This window comes from Pseudorca crassidens, chromosome 7 (assembly GCF_039906515.1).
Source record: "Pseudorca crassidens isolate mPseCra1 chromosome 7, mPseCra1.hap1, whole genome shotgun sequence".
In the NCBI taxonomy this organism is placed as follows: Eukaryota; Metazoa; Chordata; class Mammalia; order Artiodactyla; family Delphinidae; genus Pseudorca; species Pseudorca crassidens.
The window spans coordinates 81,937,427-81,960,239 of record NC_090302.1 but is presented as its reverse complement, the minus strand read 5'-3'; the positions used below and the strand labels follow the sequence as shown (position 1 = coordinate 81,960,239).

The following is a 22,813-nucleotide window of genomic DNA, read 5'->3' as shown; positions in this document are numbered from 1 at the left end:
ACAAATGAATCTGTCATATGTATGATAATGTGTAATTAATAATTACTACCAGTTGTTCAGTCATTACTGAATGCAGTACAGTTGTCCCTCGCTATCTGCCAGGGATTGGTTCCAGGACCCACTGTGGATACCAAAACCCACAAATGCTCAAGTTCCACAGTCGCCCTCTGCATTTGTGGATTTGGATGGCTGAGTGTGTACATAATCTCATTGGTTTCTAGCCCTCCTCTCACGGTTTCGTTTTAAACTGCTCTCCCCTTAGCTCACCACTCTTGACTGCCACAGGGTGTTCACTCTCGCTTCTGGTTACTGGAACAATTCTTCTAGAATAGCCTTTCTTTTTTTTTCTTTTTTTTTTGCGGTATGCGGGCCTCTCACTGTTGTGGCCTCTCCCGTTGCGGAGCACAGTCTCCGGACGTGCAGGCTCAGCAGCCATGGCTCACGGGCCCAGCCGCTCAGCGGCATGTGGGATCCTCCCGGACCGGGGCACGAACCCGTGTCCCCTGCGTCGGCAGGCGGACTCTCAACCACTGTGCCACCAGGGAAGCCCTAAAATAGCCTTTCTTAACAGAGGATCTTCATCTGAACCACAGAGCACAGCAGGGATTTGAATGACTGTCAGTTTTTCCAGCTCATGTACTTTTAAATGCATAGGAGAGAAGTTAATTCTTTTTTTTTTGCGGTACGCAGGCCTATCACTGTTGTGGCCTCTCCGGTTGCGGAGCACAGGCTATGGACGTGCAGGCTCAGTGGCCATGGCTCACGGGCCCAGCCGCTCCGCAGCATGTGGGATCTTCCCGGACGGGACACGAACTCGTGTCCCCTGCATCGGCAGGCTGACTCTCATCCACTGCGCCACCAGGGAAGCCCGAGAAGTTAATTCTTTACATAAAGTAGGGTGTGCTGCTAAATGTTTTATCAACTAGTTCTTTGGGAAAAAACAGCACTGATTTACTGTAGTGTTTGCTGATTTCCATTTGTAAATACCTCTCACCATGGAAGATTTTAGGCTACTGATTCTAAACTGGCTTACACAATTCCTGAAAATTCAGCAGTCTAGCTGGTAGGAGCCGTTGCTTACAGTGGGTGTCTTAAGGCAGGTGTCAGCAAACTAGAGTGGGCCAAATCCACCATGCCCATGCACGTCTCTATTATCTATGCTTTCAGGACAGACCATGTGGCCCACAGAGCTGAAAGCATTACTATCTGTCCCTTTACAGAAAGTTTGCTGACCCCTGCCTTTAGGGCATTAGGGCTTACTGGATCTCGATTTTGTCACACTTCCTCAAAACCCTTCTCATTGGAAAATTTGCCATGACTTAAGTTTAACAGTGTGACCAATAGAGATAATGCAAGCTACATATGTAATTTAAGTTCTCTCAGCCACTTCAAAAATAAAATTAATTTTTTATTAGAATATTTAGAACATAAAATTTACCATCTTAACCATTTTTGAGTGTACAGTTCAGTGACATTAAATACATTCATATTCTTGTGCAACCATCACCACCATCCATCTCCAGAACTCTGTTCACCTTGAAAAACTGAAACCCTGTACCTGTTAAACAATAGTTCCCCATTATCTCCTCCTGCCAGCCTCTGGCAACAACCATTCTACTTTTGGTCTCTATGAATTTGACTACTATAGGTTTCTCATAAGAGTGGAATCATAGTATTTGTCCTTTTGTGACTGACTTTCACTTAGCGTGGTGTCCTCAAGTTTCACCCATGTTGTAGCATGTGACAGAATATCCTTCCTCTTTAAGGTTGAATGATGCTCCATTGTATGTGTATACCATTGTATGTATATACCCACTTTGTGTATCCATTCAACTGTCAGTGTCACTGGGTTGTTTCTATCATTTGGGTATTGTAATGTTAAATATGTTTTATTTAACCTAGTATATCTTAAGTATCATTTCAACATGTAATTGATATTTTAAAAATTGAGATATTTTACTTTTTTTTCGTACTAGGCATTCAAGATCTGGTGTGTATTTTACACACACAGCACATCTCAATTTGGACTAGCCACATTTCAAGTGCTCAATAACCACATTTGGTTAGAGACTTCCGAATTAGACAGCATAGCTAATAAAGTCTTCATGCTTCATTCCCTACTTACCTCTCCCCCTTTATTCACTGCATTTCAGCCATTTTTAAGTCTTTCCCTCCAACTATCGCTAGCTCTTTCCCTTTCTGAGCTTTTGCCAATGCTGCTAATGACAGTAACATAACAGTACTTATTCCAGGCTTATCAAGGCATACTGCATTATTGTTATTTTTTTTAAGTTTCACTTTATGATGAAAGTACTGTTGTTTCCTCTTTTTTAAAGTGAAGAAACCGGAACTCAGATTAGTAATGTGATTAAATTTATACACCTGTTAAATAGTGCAGCCTAGATTGAAATCCAGTGACTAACTTTGGAGCCCACACCTAACCACTGCTCCAAGCTGCCTTGACTTTCCTCTGGTTGGCTTTTCAGCCTTTGGGTTTATTTAAATGTCAGTTCATTAAAGGTTGATTGGACTCACCAATCTAAATTAGATCAATGACTATAATCTCTTGATACCATTTTGTGATTATATGGACTTTTTCCTCTCCACCCCATACTGTCAGAATTTACAAAGGTAGGGGGGTTTTGCTTACCTTTTAATCCCATTGTACCTACCTAGTATTGCACTTGGCACACATTGAGTAATGCAAATATTTATTGAGTGAATGAACAAATAGTGTTTTAAAGATTTATTTGCAGTATTTTGTACTTAGTTGGGACTATTTTAACAATGTGATTTACTTAGAAAAATGTGACGTTTATTCATAGTTTAATCAAATGTCTAAAGGCATTATTTTAGTTGTTTTTGTATCTGAGCAGCTTAAAAAGAAAATCCCATTAAAATTAGGATTGGGAATTTATTAAGAGACTAAAGTTGCTATCTTCAAATCTGTTTGATGCAAATATTACTGAGTTAACATACCGAACAAATTCCATTTATTATAAGCATAAATAAAATGTATATATATGCGCCTCTATTTTGCAAATACTTTCATTACAAGAAGATACGAACTCTGGCTTGTTCCAGGTAAGTTCATGCCATTCTGAGTTAGTTTGATGTTCTGTAGATATGACAACACAGACTGCTTGGTTTATTGATTAAGCAGCTTCTATACAGATTTCTAGACTAGTAAAATGTTTTTGATAAATTTTGTATAGCCTTTAAAGCTCTCTCCAGTTTTTATAAAGGATATGGCTTTATTTGTTTTTAAAATACAGACTGCAAAGAAAATGAAATACATTATGCATGCTGTTACTTTAGGAAGTTCAAATGATGTAGAAAAGTATGAAATAAGGGGACCCGTTCAAAAAAAGTTACTCTAAATGTGTATCTATCTATCTGATTCGGTCCGGAGAAGTGTTTCTCTATTTACCCATATATAATTTTCTGTTTATTCCTGTTAAGCAGATGGATTATTACCCGCACTTTTTCCTTACTCTTTTTATTTGTATCTTTGCAGTCTTTCCATATTGGCATGTGTAGAGCTAACTCATTCCACTATTTATGATTATTTGTGTTTTTATATTAATATTTTGAGAAGTGGGGAAAGGGTGTTGTCATTATTAACATTGAAATGTGGTCTGCATTTTGGAGAGAGCCTGAACCTTGGAATTTGAGAGATCTGACTTTGGGCAAGGCGCTTGACGCCTCACAGGCCACATTTTTTTTTTTTTTCTTAACATCTTTATTGGGATATAATTGCTTTACAATGGTGTGTTAGTTTCTGCTTTATAACAAAGTGAATCAGTTACACATATACATATGTTCCCATATCTCTTCCCTCTTGCGTCTCCCTCCCTATCCCACCCCTCCAGGCGGTCACAAAGCACTGAGCTGATATCCCTGTGCTATGCGGCTGCTTCCCACTAGCTATCTACCTTACGTTTCCTAGTGTATATATATCCATGCCTCTCTCTCTCGCTTTGTCACAGCTCACCCTTCCCCCTCCCCATATCTTCAAGTCCATTCTGCAGTAGGTCTGTGTCTTTATTCCTGTCTTACCCCTAGGTTCTTCATGACATTTTTTTTCTTAAATTCCATATATATGTGTTAGCATACGGTATTTGTCTTTCTTTCTGACTTACTTCACTCTGTATGACAGACTCTAGGTCTATCCACTTCATTACAAATAGCTCAATTTCGTTTCTTTTTATGGCTGAGTAATGTTCCATTGTATATATGTGCCACATCTTCTTTATCCATTCATCCGATGATGGGCACTTAGGTTATCTCCATCTCCGGGCCATCGTAAATAGAGCTGCAATGAACATTTTGGTACATGACTCTTTTTGAATTATGGTTTTCTCAGGGTATATGCCCAGTAGTGGGATTGCTGAGTTATAAGGTAGTTCTATTTGTAGTTTTTAAAGAAAACTCCATACTGTTCTCCATAGTGGCTGTACCAATTCGCATTCCCACCAGCAGTGCAAGAGTGTTCCCTTTTCTCCACACCTTCTCCAGCATTTGTTGTTTCTAGATTTTTTGATGATGGCCATTCTGACCAGTGTGAGATGATATCTCATTGTAGTTTTGATTTGCATTTCTCTAATGATTAATGATGTTGAGCATTCTTTCATGTGTTTGTTGGCAATCTCTATATCTTCTTTGGAGAAATGACTATTTAGGTCTTCTGCCCATTTTTGGATTGGGTTGTTTGTTTTTTTGTTATTGAGCTGCTTGTAAATTTTGGAGATTAATCCTTTGTTAGTTGCTTCATTTGCAAATATTTTCTCCCATTCTTAGTGTTGTCTTTTGGTCTTGTTTATGGTTTCCTTTGCTGTGCAAAAGCTTTTAAGTTTCATTAGGTCCCATTTGTTTATTTTTATTTCCATTTCTCTAGTAGGTGGGTCAAAAAGGATCTTGCTGTGATTTATGTCATAGAGTGTTCTGCCTATGTTTTCCTCTAAGAGTTTGATAGTTTCTGGCCTTACATTTAGGTCTTTAATCCATTTTGAGCTTATTTTTGTGTTTGGTGTTAGGGAGTGATCTAATCTCATACTTCTACATGTACCTGTCCAATTTTCCCAGCACCACTTATTGAAGAGGCTGTCCTTTCTCCACTGTACATTCCTGCCTCCTTTATCAAAGATAAGGTGACCATATGTGCGTGGGTTTATCTCTGGGCTTTCTATCCTGTTCCATTGATCTATCTTTCTGTTTTTCTGCCAGTACCATACTACCTTGATTACTGTAGCTTTGTAGTATAGTCTGAAGTCAGGGAGCCTGATTCCTCCAGCTCAGTTTCTCGTTCCCAAGACTGCTTTGGCTATTCGGGGTCTTTTGTGTTTCCATACAAATTGTGAGATTTTTTGCTCTAGTTCTGTGAAAAATGCCAGTGGTAGTTTGATAGGGATTGCATTGAATCTGTAGATTGCTTTGGGTAGTAGAGTCATTTTCACAATGTTGATTCATCCAATCCAAGAACATGGTATATCTCTCCATCTATTTGTATCATCTTTAATTTCTTTCATCACTGTCTTATAATTTTCTGCATACAGGTCTTTTGTCTCCTTAGGTAGGTTTATTCCTAGATATTTTATTCTTTTTGTTGCAGTGGTAAATGGGAACGTTTTCTTGATTTCACTTTCAGATTTTTCATCCTTAGTGTATAGGAATGCAAGAGATTTCTGTGCATTAATTTTGTATCCTGCTACTTTACCAAATTCATTGATTAGCTTTAGTAGTTTTCTGGTAGCATCTTTAGGATTCTCTATGTATAGTATCATGTCATCTGCAAACAGTGACAGCTTTACTTCTCTTCCGATTTGGATTCCTTTTATTTCCTTTTCTTCTCTGATTGCTGTGGCTAAAACTTCCAAAACTATGTTGAATAATAGTGGTGAGAGTGGGCATCCTTGTCTTGTTCCTGATCTTAGTGGAAATGCTTTCAGTTTTTCACCATTGAGGATGATGTTGGCTGTGGGTTTGTCATATATGGCCTTTATTATGTTGAGGAAAGTTCCCTCTATGCCTACTTTCTGCAGGGTTTTTATCATAAATGGTGGTTGAATTTTGTCAAAAGCTTTCTCTGCATCTATTGAGATGATCATATGGTTTTTCTCCTTCGGTTTGTTAATATGGTGTATCACGTTGATTGATTTGAGTATATTGAAGAATCCTTGCATTCCTGGAATAAACCCCACTTGATCATGGTGTATGATTCTTTTAATGTGCTGTTGGATTCTGTTTGCTAGTATTTTGTTGAGGATTTTTGCATCTATGTTCATCAGTGATATTGGCCTGTAGTTTTCTTTCTTTGTGACATCCTTGTCTGGTTTTGGTATCAAGGTGATGATGGCCTCGTAGAGTGAATTTGGGAGTGTTCCTCCCTCTGCTGTATTTTGGAAGAGTTTGAGAAGGATAAGTGTTAGCTCTTCTCTAAATATTTGATAGAATTTGCCTGTGAAGCCATCTGGTCCTGGGCTTTTGTTTGTTGGAAGATTTTTAATCACAGTTTCAATTTCAGTGCTTGTGATTGGTCTGTTCATATTTTCTATTTCTTCTTGGTTCAGTCTTGGCAGGTTGTGCATTCCTAAGAATTTGTCCATTTCTTCCAGGTTGTCCATTTTGTTGGCATAGAGTTGCTTGTAGTAATCTCTCATGATGTTTTGTATTTCTGCGGTGTCAGTTGTTACTTCTCCTTTTTCATTTCTAATTCTATTGATTTGAGTCTTCTCCCTTTTTTTCTTGATGAGTCTGGCTGATGGTTTATCTATTTTGTTTATCTTCTCAAAGAACCAGCTTTTAGTTTTATTGATCTTTGCTATTGTTTCCTTCATTTCTTTTTCATTTATTTCTGATCTGATTTTTATGATTTCTTTCCTTCTGCTAACTTTGGGGTTTTTTGTTCTTCTTTCTCTAATTGCTTTAGGTGCAAGGTTAGGTTGTTTATTTGAGATGTTTCCTGTTTCTTAAGGTGGGCTTGTATTGCTATAAACTACTCTCTTAGAACTGCTTTTGCTGCATCCCATAGGTTTTGGGTTGTCGTGTCTCCATTGTCATTTGTTTCTAGGTATTTTTTGATTTCCTCTTTGATTTCTTCAGTGATCACTTCGTTATTAAGTAGTGTATTGTTTAGCCTCCATGTGTTTGTATTTTTTATAGATCTTTTCCTGTAATTGATATCTAGTCTCATGGCGTTGTGGTCGGAAAAGATACTTGATACAATTTCAATTTTCTTAAATTTACCAAGGCTTGATTTGTGACCCAAGATATGATCTATCCTGGAAAATGTTCCATGAGCACTTGAGACAAATGTGTATTCTGTTGTTTTTGGATGGAGTGTCCTATAAATATCAATTACGTCCATCTTGTTTAATGTATCATTTAAAGCTTGTGTTTCCTTATTTATTTTCATTTTGGATGATTTGTCCATTGGTGAAAGTGGGGTGTTAAAGTCCCCTACTATGAATGTGTTACTGTCGATTTCCCCTTTTATGGCTGTTAGTATTTGCTTTATGTATTGAGGTGCTCCTATGTTGGGTGCATATTTACAATTGTTATATCTTCTTGGATCGATCCCTTGATCATTATGTAGTGTCTTTCTTTGTCTCTTCTAATAGTCTTTATTTTATAGTCTGTTTTGTCTGATATGAGAATTGCTACTCCAGCTTTCTTTTGGTTTCCATTTGCATGGAATATCTTTTTCCATCCCCTACTTTCAGTCTGTATGTGTCTCTAGGTCTGAAGTGGATCTCTTGTAGACAGCATATATATGGGTCTTGTTTTTGTATCCATTCAGCCAATCTGTGTCTTTTGGTGGGAGCATTTAGTCCATTTACATTTAAGGTAATTATTGATATGTATGTTCCTATTCCCATTTTCTAAATTGTTTTGGGTTCGTTATTATAGGTCTTTTCCTTCTCTTGTGTTTGCTGCCTAGAGAAGTTCCTTTAGCATTTGCTGTAAAGCTGGATTGGTGGTGCTGAACTCTCTCAGCTTTTGCTTGTCTGTAAAGGTTTTAATTTCTCCATCAAATCTGAATAAGATCCTTGCTGGGTAGAGTAATCTTAGTTGTAGGTTTTTCCCTTTCATCACTTTCAGTATGTCTTGCCCCTCCCTTCTGGCTTGCAGAGTTTCTGCTGAAAGATCAGCTGTTAACCTTATGGGGATTCCCTTGTGTGTTATTTGTTGTTTTTCCCTCGCTGCTTTTAATATGCTTTCTTTGTATTTAATTTTTGACAGTTTGATTAATATGTGTCTTAGCGTATTTCTCCTTGGATTTATCCTGTATGGGATTCTCTGTGCTTCCTGGACTTGATTAACTATTTCCTTTCCCATATTAGGGAAGTTTTCAACTATAGTCTCTTCAAATATTTTCTTAGTCCCTTTTTCTATTCTTCTTTTGGAACCCCTATAATTCGAATGTTGGTGCGTTTAATATTGTCCCAGAGGTCTCTGAGACTGTCCTCAGTTCTTTTCATTCTTTTTTCTTTATTCTGCTCTGCAGTAGTTATTTCCACTATTTTATCTTCCAGGTCACTTATCCGTTCTTCTGCCTCAGTTATTCTGCTATTGATCCCATCTAGAGTATTTTTCATTTCATTTATTGTGTTGTTCATCATTGTTTGTTTCATCTTTAGTTCTTCTAGGTCCTTATTAAATGTTTCTTGTATTTTGCCTATTCTGTTTCCAAGATTTTGGATCATCTTTACTATCATTATTCTGAATTCTTTTCCAGGTAGACTGCCTATTTCCTCTTCATTTGTTAGGTCTGGTGCGTTTTTATCTTGCTCCTTCATCTGCTGTGTGTTTTTCTGTCTTCTCATTTTGCTTATCTTACTGTGTTTGGGGTCTCCTTTTTGTAGGCTGCAGGTTCGTAGTTCCCGTTGTTTTTAATGTCTGTCCCCAGTGGCTGTGGTTGGTTCAGTGGGTTGTGTAGGCTTCCTGGTGGAGGGGACTAGTGCACAGGCCACATTTTTAACATGTGATATAATATCTGCTTCACTAGATTGTTTTGGAGGATTTCATGAGATAATATGTAAAAGTACCTGGCTCAGAGTTTATATACTTGTATTGGTTTCTTTCCTCCTGTACGCTTTTGTTTGCCAGTGAATTGAGTCTTAATTTTTTTGTAGTAGAAGGAAGAATGCGAGCTTGTGTAAGTGAAGCATTTAGTTTGTGGATGTTAGATTTAGGTCATAGAAACTCCTAGAAATTACATTTTTATTGATAATGCACTATAACATTTTTGACTGAGTGTTCAGTTTTATATTTATAAGAAGGTGCCCTTTTCTCATATAGCTGCTTATGTCTCTAGTTTATCTTATACCTAACATCTTCGTGTAAGATTTATGCAATGGTTTTTTTTTTAATATATATTTTTAAAATTTATTTTTGGCTGCGTTGGGTCTTTGTTGCCGTGTGCGGGCCTTTCTTCAGTTGTGGTGAGCGGGGGCTACTCTTCATTGGGGTGCGTGGGCTTCTCATTGCGGTGGCTTCTCTTGTTGCGGAGCACGGGCTCTAGGCTTGTGGGCTTCAGTAGTTGTGGCTCATGGGCTCTAGAGCACAGGCTCAGTAGTTGTGGCACACAGGCTTCGTTGCTCCGTGGCATGTAGGGTCTTCCCTGACCAGGGCTCAAATACGTGTCCCCTGCATTGGCAGGCAGATTCTTAACCACTGCGCCACCAGGGAAACCCCTATGCAATGTTTTTTAATGAGGGTACTTTAAGGTTACTCAGACTCAGGCATTTGTTGCAATAAGTTTTATGTTTCTGCAGACGAATAGTGTTTGTGGACTGCCTCTGTCTAAAGCTGCTTTGAGAAGTTTTAAGATTGCTAATTGTTTTTTTCCTAAGTCAATATTACTTAGTTTCTGATTTTTTGTTGTAGTATTCAATAAAAGTGTAGTAGGTAAAACAGACATACATAGAAGTAAAGTTCAAATGTTAGAGATCAAATTTTGGAAAATTTGAAGCCACTGTAAGCTATTTCCTCTGCCTTTTTTTAGAGTGCAGAATAGAAGTTTAAGGATATATGAAGTATGTGCAGGATTTTTGGCTCTTCTACAAACACATAACATTGTTTAAGTTGATCATATTTGGATTAAAATTTTATAAAATGCAGCTTATTTGGAAAAGTATAGCATATCTGTTTGATATGGTACAGTTAAAAACTAAGATTTATTCATTTTTGTTTCTAGTGGAGTGGCAGGCAGCTGAGCGTCATAATCCTTGGGTTTTGTAAGTTTGTTCCAAGCTTTGGGTAACTTACTGAGAGTAAATGAATATTACATTAGTCTATTTGGGAGTAGTTCTAATACCTAAATTGTTTGACATCGGTTGTTTGAAATGTAAAACTTATTTGTATAACAATTAGATTATAATAAGTAGTCAGATTATACAGTTTCCCTTTGTATGGTACTAGAAGTATAGCTGTACCCTATCTGTCATAATGCTCTCCAACTTTCACCATGAAGTGCTATAAACTCATACTTTTGAATTGCCTTAGGTGCCCCTCAGAACCAAGAGTTCCATGAGGCTAGAGGATCCTAGTATCAGTGATGCTAATTTTCAACAATGCTGTGATTCTGTAGGAGGAAGTTATTTCTTATGGATCTTGTTAAGGACTTTGGTTTCTTGAGATTTTGTTGTGAGGATTGAATGAGATGATGTGGGGGTGTGGTTCCAGGCACAGTGTAGCTGCTAAATTAGCAATGAATGTAAATGCTTTTTGAAATGTGTGCCTCAGGATTTTACTCTTTTGCATCTAGGATACCATAGAGAAGCCCCTAGTCTGTCCAGAAAGCCCACCTATCCTTCCTAACACTGACAACTCATGGCTAGTAGTATTCCAGCCCTTAAATATTACTAAGGGCTCAACTAAACTATTCACAACTGTTCTATAAGCATTTGATGCTAGATAATGATGTTCATGGATGACCGTCTCTTACTCTTGAGTGATCATCCCTGCTGTGATTTACGCCTTATAGCCACTCTGGTCTGCTACCTAAAACTAAGGTATCTTTTCCCCCCCACCAAGACAAATTTTATTTATTTATTTTTAAATTTTTATTGGAGTATAGTTGATTTCCAATGTTGTGTTTCAGGTGTACAGCAAAGTGAATCAGTTATACATATAGGTATATCCACTCTTTTTTTACATTCTTTTCCCATATAGGTCATTACAGAGTATTGAGTAGAGTTACCTGTGCTATACAGTAGGTTCTTATTGGCTATCTATTGCATGTATAGTAGTGTGTATATGTCAATCTCAATGTCTCAATTTATCCCTCCCCCTTTACCCCCTGGAAACCATAAGTTTGTTTTCTACATCTGTGACTCTTAAAACTAGGGTATCTTCATCCCAATTTGCTTCTGATGACCTACCCAAGACAAGGTATATGATAGCTTTCTGGCTAGTTGAGTCACTTGAAATTGGATACTCAGGAAAGTTGGTCATTTACGTTTCGACTTTCTGCTGTTTCTTACGTGTAGGGCATTCACAATCAACTTTTAAACCTATTTTAAGTATAGTACAGAAGAATGCACACATAAATGTACAGCTTCATTTATTAGCACAAAAGTTAGAAGCAGAATATTATCAACTTCCCAGATGTCACTTGTGATCCCTTAACAATCACCACCTCCTCTTAACTACAACTTTTCTCACTTTTGACACTATGGTTTTTGCCCCTTTCCTCTCTTTTAACTTATGTTAATGATAACTTATGTTAATGAAATAACGTAGTTTATTGTCATTTGTGATTGGCTGCTTTTGCTCTACATTGATCCATGGTGACATATGGTTGTAGTTCATGTGTTGTCCTCATGTGTAACAGTCTATTGAATATATCACAATTTGTTCTACAGTTGAAGGTTTGGGTTGTTTTAAGTTTGGGGGTAATAAAGTTTGAACTTCCTTGAACGTGTCTTTTGGTGTACCTGTGAACACGTAATTCGTTAGATAAAATCCCAGAAGTGGAATCGTTGAGTCATACAATAAGCATAAATTCAGCTTCTACTGTGAAATGTTTTTCTGAAATATGTGAATTTATACTTCTGTTTGCAATATATGTGGATTCCAGTTGCTCCAAATCCTCTGCAACAGTCTGTAACAGTCTTTTTAAATAGTACAACCACTTTGTTTATTTATTTATTTAGGCTGCATCAGGTCTTCGTTGCAGCACATGGGATCTTTTGTTGCGGCACCTGGGCTTCTCTAGTTGTGGCCAACGGGCTCCAGAGCGTGTGGGCTCTGTAGTTATGGCGTACGGGCTTAGTTGCCCTGCGGCATGTGGGATCTTAGTTCCCCCACCAGGGATCGAACCCTCATCCCCTGCATTGGAAAGTGGATTTTTAACCACTGGACCACCAGGGAAGTCCCTGTAACAGTCTTTATACTGGACTGTTCGGTGGGTGTGTCACTGGTTTTAAAGTTACCTGATGTTGTTAATTAGGGTGAGTCCCCTTTGTTTGTATTATTGGCCATTTAGATTTCATTTTTGTGAAGTTCCTATTTCAGTCTATTGACTAGTTTTCAGTTGGGTTGTGTCTTGCTGATTTCCATGCTTTATGTATAAAATCTGGATTCAAGCTCTGTTGGTTTTTGGTATTGTAGATATTTTTTCTCTGTTGCTTATCTTTTTACTCTATTAATGATGGTTTAATTTATTGTGCCTTTTTTATGGCTAAATCTTTTTGTGTCCTGTTTAGGAAATCTTTTCCAATTGAACTAATATTTTATTGATTCATCTTTCTGGTACTGTTTAATTGCAAGGTACTGTTTAATTTGCATGTAGTTAAAGTACATACTCCATATGATTTAAAATTTTTGAAATATGTCGACTTACTTTATGGCCCAGTATATAAGTTTGTAAATGTATTTAAAAAGAATACTTATTCTGTAGTTGTTGGGTACAGTGTTCTATACATGCCAGTTGGGTCATCAGTTAATTTTGTTGTTCAAAGCTTTTATATCTTTTTTTTTTGCCCTATTTTATTCTATCAGTTACTGAGGTAAATATGCTAAAATATCTTACTGTACTTTTGGATTAGTCTGTTTTTCCGTGTAGTTCAATTTGATTTTTGCTTTATGTATTCTGAAGCTATATTATGTACATATACACTTAAAGTTTTATCTTCTTGTGAGTTGAACACTTTATAATGTTGAAATGTCCTAGTTGCTTTTGTATTAAAGTTTGCTTTTTCCAGGGAACTATATTCAATATCATGTGATAAACCATAATGGAAAAGAATATGAAAAAGAATGTATATATATGTATAACTGAGTCACTTTGTTGTACAGCAGTAATTAACACAACACTGTAAATAAACTACACTTCAGTTTAAGAAAAAAGTTTGCTTTGTCAATTAGAGTAGCCTCATTAACTTTATTTGGTTTTTACATGGACTATCTTTATTCATTCTTTTTATTTTCAGTCTTTCTTTTCCTTAGTAGTTTATGTGTATATCTTTTTTAAGCAGCATGAAGTTGGGTTTTTAAATCCAGTTTGGCAATTTTATCTTTTTAACACATAGTCTGTTATGTAATCACTGATACATTTGGTTTACGTTTACCATTATACTATTTGATTTCTGTTTTTCCTGTCTCCTATGTTGCTTTTTTCTCTTTCTTTTGTATTTTGTATTATTCCAATTGTTCCCCCCCTTTTTCCCAGTTGCCCCTTTTATTAGGTTGGTAGATGCATGCTGCTTAAACTATTCTTTTAGTAGTTATCCTAGAGATTACTATATGCATCTTATAAAATGTCTAAATCAGTAAGTACTTGTACTTTCCAGTTAATTCAAGAACCTTAGAACAGTTGAACACTGTTCACCTGCCTGTGGACTACACTTGATCTTCCTTCCTTCCTTCTTTCCTCTCCTTTTCGTCCTTCCAACACAAGACATTGTTACTAATGCTTTATAAATTTGGTTTTTATTTCAATTTATTCTTTCTATTTTTTTATTCCTTCATCTAGGAGAGGATTGTTTTCTTCTGTCTGAGGAACATTTCCTGTAGTCTGTATGCTGGGTAACAAATGCTCTGTTTTTGTGCATCTGAAAATGTCTATTTTGATTTCATTTTGAGGGATTTTGCACTGGGTATAAAATTTTAGTTTGGCAGTTAATCGTCTCTCTTTATAATTTTTTTCTTAATTGTTTTTTTCTTGTGTGTGTGTGGTACTCGGGCCTCTCATTGTTGTGGCCTCTCCCGTTGTGGAGCACAGGCTCTGGACGCGCAGGCTCAGCGGCCATGGCTCACGGGCCCAGCCGCTCCGCGGCATGTGGGATCTTCCCCAGACCGGGGCACGAACCCGTGTCCCCTGCATCGGCAGACGGACTCTCAACCACTGCGCCACCAGGGAAGCCCTTTTCTTAATTTTTAAATCATGGATAATTTCAAATATACAGAAGTAGAGATAATCGTAAGTTAGCTCCACCATGAATCCTTCACCCAGCTTTGACAATTAATTTTGGAGCCAGTCTTGTTTCAGGTGTACTTTCCCTTAAGGCCCCTCTACATACCGCATTATTTTGATGCATCTCTCATGCCTTATATCACTTCATCCTTTAATATTTCAGCATGTATCTCTAAAAGCTAAGGATCTCTTTAAAAAATGTAATATATTATCCTGCTTTACCAATTAATAATGTCTTAATTTCACCAGTCCAGAATTTCCCCATTGTTTCAAAATGATTTTTTAAGTGTAATGTTGGCATGGATTTATTATTATGTAGTTTTAACTTTTAAAAAATACTTTACTTTTTTGAGCAGTTTTAGATTTACAGCCAATTGAGCAGAAAGTACAGAGTTCCCATACTCCCTGCTCCCCCTACTTTAACCTCCCCCACCATCGACATCCTGCTCCAGAGTGGTACATTTGTTACAATTAATGGACCTCTATTGACACATCATTATCACTCAAAGTTCATAGTTTAAGATTCACTCTTGGTGTTTTGACAAATGTATAGTGTATGTGCTCTACCTCTAACCTAACTCCTGGCAACCACTGATCCATTTACTGTCTCCATAGTTTTGTTCTTTCCAGAATGTCATCTAGTTGGAATTATACAGTACGTAACCTTTTAGATTGGCTTATTTGACTTAGTAGTATGCATTTAAGGTTCCTCTATGGTTCTTTTCATGGTTTGATAGCTCATTTCTTTTTATTGCTGAATAATATCCCATTGTCTGGATGTACCAAGGTTTATTTATCCATTCACCTGTAGAAGAATTTCTTGGTTGCTTCCAAGTTTTAACATTAATGAATAAAGCTGCTATATACATCTGTGTGCAGGTTTTGTCTGGACATAAGTTCTCAATTCCTTTGGGTAAATACCAAGGAGAGAGTGATTGCTGGATTGAATGGTAAGAGTATGTTTAGTTTTGTAAGAAATTGCTAAACTGTCTTCCAGAGTGGCTATACCATTTTGTATTCCTATCAGCAGTGAATGAGAGTTCCTGTTGTTCCATATCATTGCAGCATTTGGTAGTGTTATCTGTTTTGGTTTGGCCATCCTAGTAGTTGTATAGCGCAGTCTCCTTATTTTAATTGGCAATTCCCCTAATGGCCTATGATGCAGAGCATCTTTACAGATATGCTTATTTGCCATCTGTATATCTTCTTTGATGAGATGTCTGTTAAAATTTTTTGCCCATTTTTTAATTCAGTTGTTCAGTTTCTTGTTGAGTTTTAAGAGTTCTTTGTATACTTTGGGTAACAGTCCTTTATCAGATGTGTCATTTCCAAATATTTTCTCCCAGTCTGGCTTGTCTTCTCATTCTCTCGCAAAAGATTTTTTTTTCAAGTGGGATCCAAATAAAGCTCACACATTGCAAGGGACTGATAAGTTTCCTATTTTTCCTTTTCTGGCAAGTATGCTTTTATTTCTTTTTCCTGCCGTGTTGCATTGGCTGATATTTTTAATATGCTGTTGAATAGAGTGAATAAAGAGCAGACATCCTTGTTTTGTTACTGATCTTAGAGGGAAAGCATTCAGTTGTTCACCATTACTACACCAAATTGTAGATATTTTGTAGATGCGCTTTATCAGATCTGGGTAGTTCCCTTTTATTCCTGATTCCCTGGGACTTTTGTCATGAATGAATAGTTTCAAATGCTTTTTTACTATCGATTGATAAGACGGTGTGGATTTTCTTTTGTCAGTGTGGTGAATTATTGATTTTTCAAATGTTGACTTACTTAGCGGCACATTTCTAGGATAAACCTAACTTGGTAATGAAGAATTACTCTTGTTCTATATTGCTGGATTTGTTTGCTAGTATTTTACAGAGGATTTCTGCATCTGTGTTCATGAAGGATATTGGTCCCTAGTTTTCTTTTCTGGTTTTGGTATCAGGGTAATATTGGCCTCACAAAGTAAATTGAGCAGTGTTTCCTCTTCTGTTTTCAGAAGAGAGTGAATGAGTTCTGGCAGCTTGAATCTTTCAAGAAATTGGTCCATTTCATCCAAGTTGTCAAATACTTGCATGTAGTTTTCCTTATTCTGTTAATAAAATCTGTGAGGTCTGTAGTCATTTCCTTCTGTTGTTCCTGATATTGCTAGTCTATGTCTTCTCTGTGTTTTCCTTGGCCATTCTGTCTAGAGGTTAATCAATTTTACTAATATTTTAAAAGATTTTTCTCTTATTTTTCTGTTTTTATTTTGATTTCTGCTCTTATTTTTATTTTTTGTTGGGTTTCATTTGCTTTGTTTCTAATTTCTAAAGGTTGAAACTTAAATTACTGATTTGTGATCGTTCTTAAATTTAAGCCTTTAATACTATAAATTTTCCTAGGCATTGCTTTAGCTGCATCTCAGAAATTTTGACATATTGTAACTTCATTTTTGTTCAGTTGAAAATATTTTCTAATTGCTCCTCAAGACTTTCTTTTTGACCCATGAATTATTTAGAAGTATTTTGTTTAATTTGGGAGTTTTCCAGATATCTTTCTGTTATTGATTTCTAGTGTAATTCCATTATTGTCAAGGAATATACTTACATGGCTCAATTATTTAAAATTTCCAAGGTTTGTTTTTATGACCCAGTTTATGGTCTTACCTTGGTTGAGTGTCCCTTGTGTACTTAAAAGTATCATTTCATCTATAGGTTCCCCTCTGCTTTTTCCCCATAGCAATTTATTTGTTAAGGACACCTTTTTTGTTGACTTTAGTAGCTGTATCCTTTTAATGTCACTTAATGTATTCCTTTGTTGCCTACAAATCTGGGGGAAATTTATTAGACCTAGAGCAGGCAGTGGTTCTTAGTAGTGTCCATCAGAATCCCCTGGGAAGGTTGTTAAGCCATAGATTACTGGGCCCTATCCTCAGAGTTTCTGATTTGGTTGGGGCCTGAGAATTTGCATTTCTACCAAGTTAACCTGAGAATGGTGAATGTTGCGCACCTGGGGACAACACTTTGAGAAGTACAGCAGTTTCTCAATCTTGTTATTGATTACATTTTGAGTTGGAAAATTCTTTGTTGTTGGGGCTGTCCTGTGCATTGTAGGATGTTCAGCATCTTCAGTCTCTACCCACCAGTGGTACTTAAGCCCTGTTGTGACAACCAGAAATGTCCTTAGACATTGCCAGATGCTTCCCAGGGCAGATAGAGACCTCCATTCACTTTAGGAACCGCTGCTTTAGGGTGACTAACTGGAGAAAACTCTTAGATCTTTATCTCTAAGTTCTTTTATTTTAGCCTAGTTAGATTCTCCTTGGAGACACTATATATTACAGTCTTTCTGCTTGGATGTTGAAGGTCCAGATGCCAGCATTCTGTTTGATAGGTGTGAGGTGAAGGGGGAAAGGCTCAGTATCTGGTATGTCTCTGTTTACTTAATCTTCTGTTTTTAGTGTTTTATGTCTGTTCTTAATGTGTCTGGTGTGTTCTTTAGTTCAGAGACCCTCCGTTCCCCTTCCAGAGAGAAAAAAAAATCTAGTCTTTTGTTGGGTTTGGGGAGGGACAGTTGCTTACTTAGTGTGCAGTGAAGATGTGTCTGCTTCTTAGACTTTCAAATCCCATTATTTTAGCCCTTAGGCACCTCTCACCTTATACCTTATCCTCAGCCTCTGGTGGTACCATGTCGAGTCTTCCAGGAATTCCGTAGATTGTGGGGATTGAATTAGCTTTTAGCTTGGCTTTCTGTATTGCCAGTTCAGGATTCAGTTCTCTTGGGTCCACTGGATGTCTGGATTGAAAACTTTGTTCCAGTTAAGACCAAAAGGTCTCAATTTGTTCTGTTGTATGAGTTTCTGCTTTAAAATTTTCTTTGTGCAGATCGTATGTCTGATAAGACTTGTATGTAGAATATATAAGGAATTTTTACAACTCAATAATAGGAAGGCAAATAACCCAATTAAAAAATGACAAAGGATGTTAATAAAGTTCTCCAAAGAAGATATATAAATAAGCACATGAAAAGATGCTCAACATTGTTAGCCATCAGGGGAATGCAAATCAAAACTATTGCACATCTACTAGGATGGCTATTAAAAATACCAGTCAGGTAATAAATATTGGTGAAGGCATGGAGAGATTAGAACCCTTATACATTGCTGGTAGGATTGTACAATGGTTATAGCCATTAGCCACTTTGTATAACACTTTGGTGGTTCCTCAAATGATTAAATCAAGAGTTACCATATGACCCAGTAATTTAATTCCACATCTAGGTATATACCCAAGAGAAATGAAAACATATGTCCACAGAAAAACTTGTACATGAATGTTTATAGCAACATTATTCATAGTAGCCCAAAGGTGGAAACAGCCCCCATGCCCATCAGTTGATGAATGAATAAACAAAATGTTGTATATTCATACAATAGAATGTTGTTTGGCCATAAAAAGGGATGAAGTATTGATATATACCATGACATGGATGTACCTTGCAAACATTGCATATTATATGATTTCACTTATTGTGAAATGTCCAGAATAGGCAAATCTATTTGACAGAAAGTAGATCAGTGAGCGGTTTCTTTTTTTGTTAAATTGGTATCTGTGGAGTCACCTTTTTTTTTTTTTTTTTTTTTTTTTTGGCCATGCCACGCGGCTTGCAGAATCTTAGTTCCCCAACCAGGGATTGAACCTGGGGCCCTGGCAGTGAAAGTGCCTAGCCCTAACCACTGGACCACCAGGGAACTCCCCGATTAGTGGTTTCTTATGGTTTGGAGTGATGGGAGAATAGGGAGGTGATAGCTAAAGGGTACTGGTTTCTTTTTGAGAAGATGAAAATTTCAAAATTGACTGTGGTGATGGTTGCACGTATCTGTGAATATACTAAAAACCATTGTACACCTTAAATGGGTGAATTGTATATGTGAGTTAGTTATATCTCTATAAAGCATGAAGAAATCTTTCATTGTTGTTTCAGTGGGCATTTGAAAGGATGTAAGAGATGTGTGTCGTCAATCTGGCATCTTACCTTCAAGTCCTAAAATGTGCTAAAATGCTATATAATTGTATTTTAAACAATTAAATTATATATTTTGGAATGACATGAGGTGTATCAAGGATTCTGAAAAGGATTTCTTAGTTTAAGGTTAAGAAACACAAACTTAGATTAACCTCATTTTACATATGAAAATGTTTTGATGTTCTTGAAGTCAGACCTAGATTTCAAGCTTAACCTAGCAGTTTATTAGCTGTGTCACTGTGAGAGGAGGGGGACATATTGAACCTCTCTGTTTCTATATCTGAAATAGGATTAAAAGTCATCTTCTTCAGGGCTTCCCTGATGGCGCAGTGGTTCAGAGTCCGCCTGCCGATGCAGGGGACGCGGGTTCGTGCCCCGGTCCGGGAGGATCCCACATGCCGTGGAGCGGCTGCGCCCGTGAGCCATGGCCGCTGAGCCTGCGCGTCCGGAGCCTGTGCTCCGCAACGGGAGAGGCCACAACAGAGAGAGGCCCGCGTACTGCAAAAAAAAAAAAAAAAAAAAGTCATCTTCTTCAGTTACTGAGGATTAAAAGAGCTGGCATTGTAGTAGCTACTATTTATTGACCATCATGTATGTGACTGATGCTTGAATTTTACATACATTCTCATTCAATCCTTATAAAAACATGTGTTCTGCTCGTTACCTTATGACTATTTCTAATAGCTGCCAAAGGGAGAATGAGATGTTTAATAATAGGAGAATGGTTAAATCATGGTTTGACTGACTTCTTTGTATAGAATATTGTGCTAATGGTACTTTAAAAATATTTTTCTTGTTGGAAATTGCTTACCTTAGGTAAAAGGGTTATATATCATTTATTTCCTTTCTTTTTAAATTAGTTTTTATTGGAGTATGGTTACTTTATAATGTGTTAGCCTCCACTGCACAACAAATGAATCAGCTATACACATAAAGATATCCCCTCCCTTGGGCTTCCCTGGTGGCGCAGTGGTTGAGAGTCCGCCTGCCGATGCAGGGGACACGGGTTCGTGCCCCGGTCCGGGAAGATCCCACATGCCGCGGAGCAGCTGGGCCCGTGAGCCATGGCCGCTGAGCCTGCGCGTCCAGAGCCTGTGCTCCGCAATGGGAGAGGCCACAACAGTGAGAGGCCCGCGTACAGGAAAAAAAAAAAAAAAAAAAAGATATCCCCTCCCTTTTGGACTTCCCTCCCATTTAGGTTACCACAGTGCATTAGGTAGAGTTCCCTGTGCTGTACAGTATGTTCTTATCAATTGTCTATTTTATACATAGTATCAATAATGTATATGTGTCAATCCGTCTCCCAGTTCCTCCCACCCCACCCCTTTCCCCCATACATTTGTTCTCTATGTCTGTGTCTCTATTTCTGCTTTGCAAATAAGATCATCTGTACCATTTTTCTAGATTCCACGTATATGTGTCATTATGTTTGCTTTTCTTTTTCTGACTTACTTCACTCTGTATGATGCTTTTTAGGTCTGTCCATGTCTCTATAAATGACCCAATTTCATTCCTCTTTATAGTTGAGTAATATTTTGTTGTATATATGTACCAGATCTTCTTTATCCATTCCTCTGTTGATGGACATTTAGGTTGCTTCCATGTCCTGGCTGTTGTAAATAGTGCTGCTGTGAACATTGGGATGCATGTGTTTTTTTTGAGTTATGGTTTTCTATCGTATATTTTCAAATGAAGGAAAGTCATATGGAAAAGGTCCAGAATATTTACTGCAGTATAATTCACATTATCTATATGATTTTTTAAAAAACCAGTTGGTTACATTGAATGTTGTAACTTGATTATGGAAAATTTCATCTATACACAAAGGTAGAATGTGATGAACTTTTGTGTACCTCTCATTTTCAACCGTGATTGACATATGGCCTATCTTGCTTTATATTTGTATTCCTCTTCATCTCCCCTCCTGCCCCTGCAAGAAAATGTTAGATATCATTAACTGTGTCTTTCCACTTACTGTGACAACCAAAAATATCCCCTTTTATTTCCAAAACATTGTCTTGGCGATAATACTATCATCTATCGAGAGCCACTTCTGTAGGGCATTGGTGTCTGTAGGGCATTGGGGTAAGATGTGATTCTTTGAATTTCTTTACCACCCTGAGGTTTCCTGACTTTGACAGTGGAGTAAAAAAACCTAAGTATACAGGTGATTTTGATGAAGGTTTGAGAAACTGATCTAGTGTAGAATAAGTAAGCCTTTCTTATAGTATGACACTCTTTTCTATTCTCTGTTTTTGCATTTTATTCTTGTCCCTGGGAAGCCTTTCTTCAGGTTTTCCTGGCTACTTTCTAATTAGTTTTCACTGGAAAACTTTCTCTAACTATCTTTGTGCTTCCTCTGTACTTTGTGGTTTACTGACTGCTCGCCTTCAGGGAAAGATTTTTGCTTTCTATCTTTGCATCTGCATGATACTGCTTGTTAATAAATGTTCAATGAAAGAGGTGGGGCGTAAAGTCAGTATAATTGGCTTTCTTTATATTGAACTAGAAAGGAGCAGGATTTGAGATGGAAATCATGAGGAAAAGATTATTGTAAACTTGGTAAGAGCTATGTGTGACTTGAACTACGTTTAGCACCATTGATATAAAAAGAATAAGGCTATGACAAAGAAGTGAATTATTGGATCTTAGCAGAAGATTGAATATAGGGTATGTACACCTGTAATAAAATGTTTACATTAGAGATGAGTGAGGTGGTAACACTCATTTCCCACTAAGATCAAGATACGGACACAGAAAGACTATGTCTTTATATTTGAATTGTTGCAGTATCTGTAGTGGGGGCTTCTTTTGAGGTACTTTTCTAGAAACTAGACTAGATGATGTTATGCAAACATCCGTAATACATATTTATTTTATCTTATTTAGTTCAAGGAAGAAATCTCTAAACGTTTTAAATCCCATACCGACCAACTTGTGTTGATATTTGCTGGAAAAATTTTAAAAGATCAAGATACTTTGAGTCAGCATGGAATTCACGATGGACTTACTGTTCACCTTGTCATCAAAACGCAAAACAGGTATGTTTTTAGAAGACATTCAACTTTAAACCATGAATAAATGTTTACCTTTCTCTCTTAAAAATAACCAGTCTTGGCTTTAAATGGCTTTCTGTCATTAATATGTAAATGGATTAAAATTCATTTATTTGCTGCTCACGTAGATAGCAAATGTTTTAATGATTCAGTAATGCTAATGCTTACACATCTAATATTTTAGAAGGTTTATCATTATTGAGTTATTATTTGAATTACAAAACAAGCAAATTAATGTTTTTAGCTATGTTTTCTGTTTAGAGAGATTTTTGGACAGAGATCAGGGGTGACTCATCTTCTTGGCAAACCACAAATAGTAACCATGTTTCATTAA

General features: G+C 37.1%; 1 protein-coding gene across 2 annotated transcripts in view; it reads left to right on the top strand.

The window, feature by feature from the left end:
• The window catches only part of UBQLN1 (ubiquilin 1), a 48,813-nt gene that overhangs the window by 5,969 nt on the left and 20,031 nt on the right, over window positions 1–22,813 (top strand). For both annotated transcript variants that reach the window (XM_067744697.1, XM_067744696.1), the window contains exon 2: window positions 22,313–22,464. In XM_067744697.1, coding sequence (XP_067600798.1) covers window positions 22,313–22,464 — 152 coding nt within the window. The remainder of the gene's footprint in view (window positions 1–22,312; window positions 22,465–22,813) is intronic.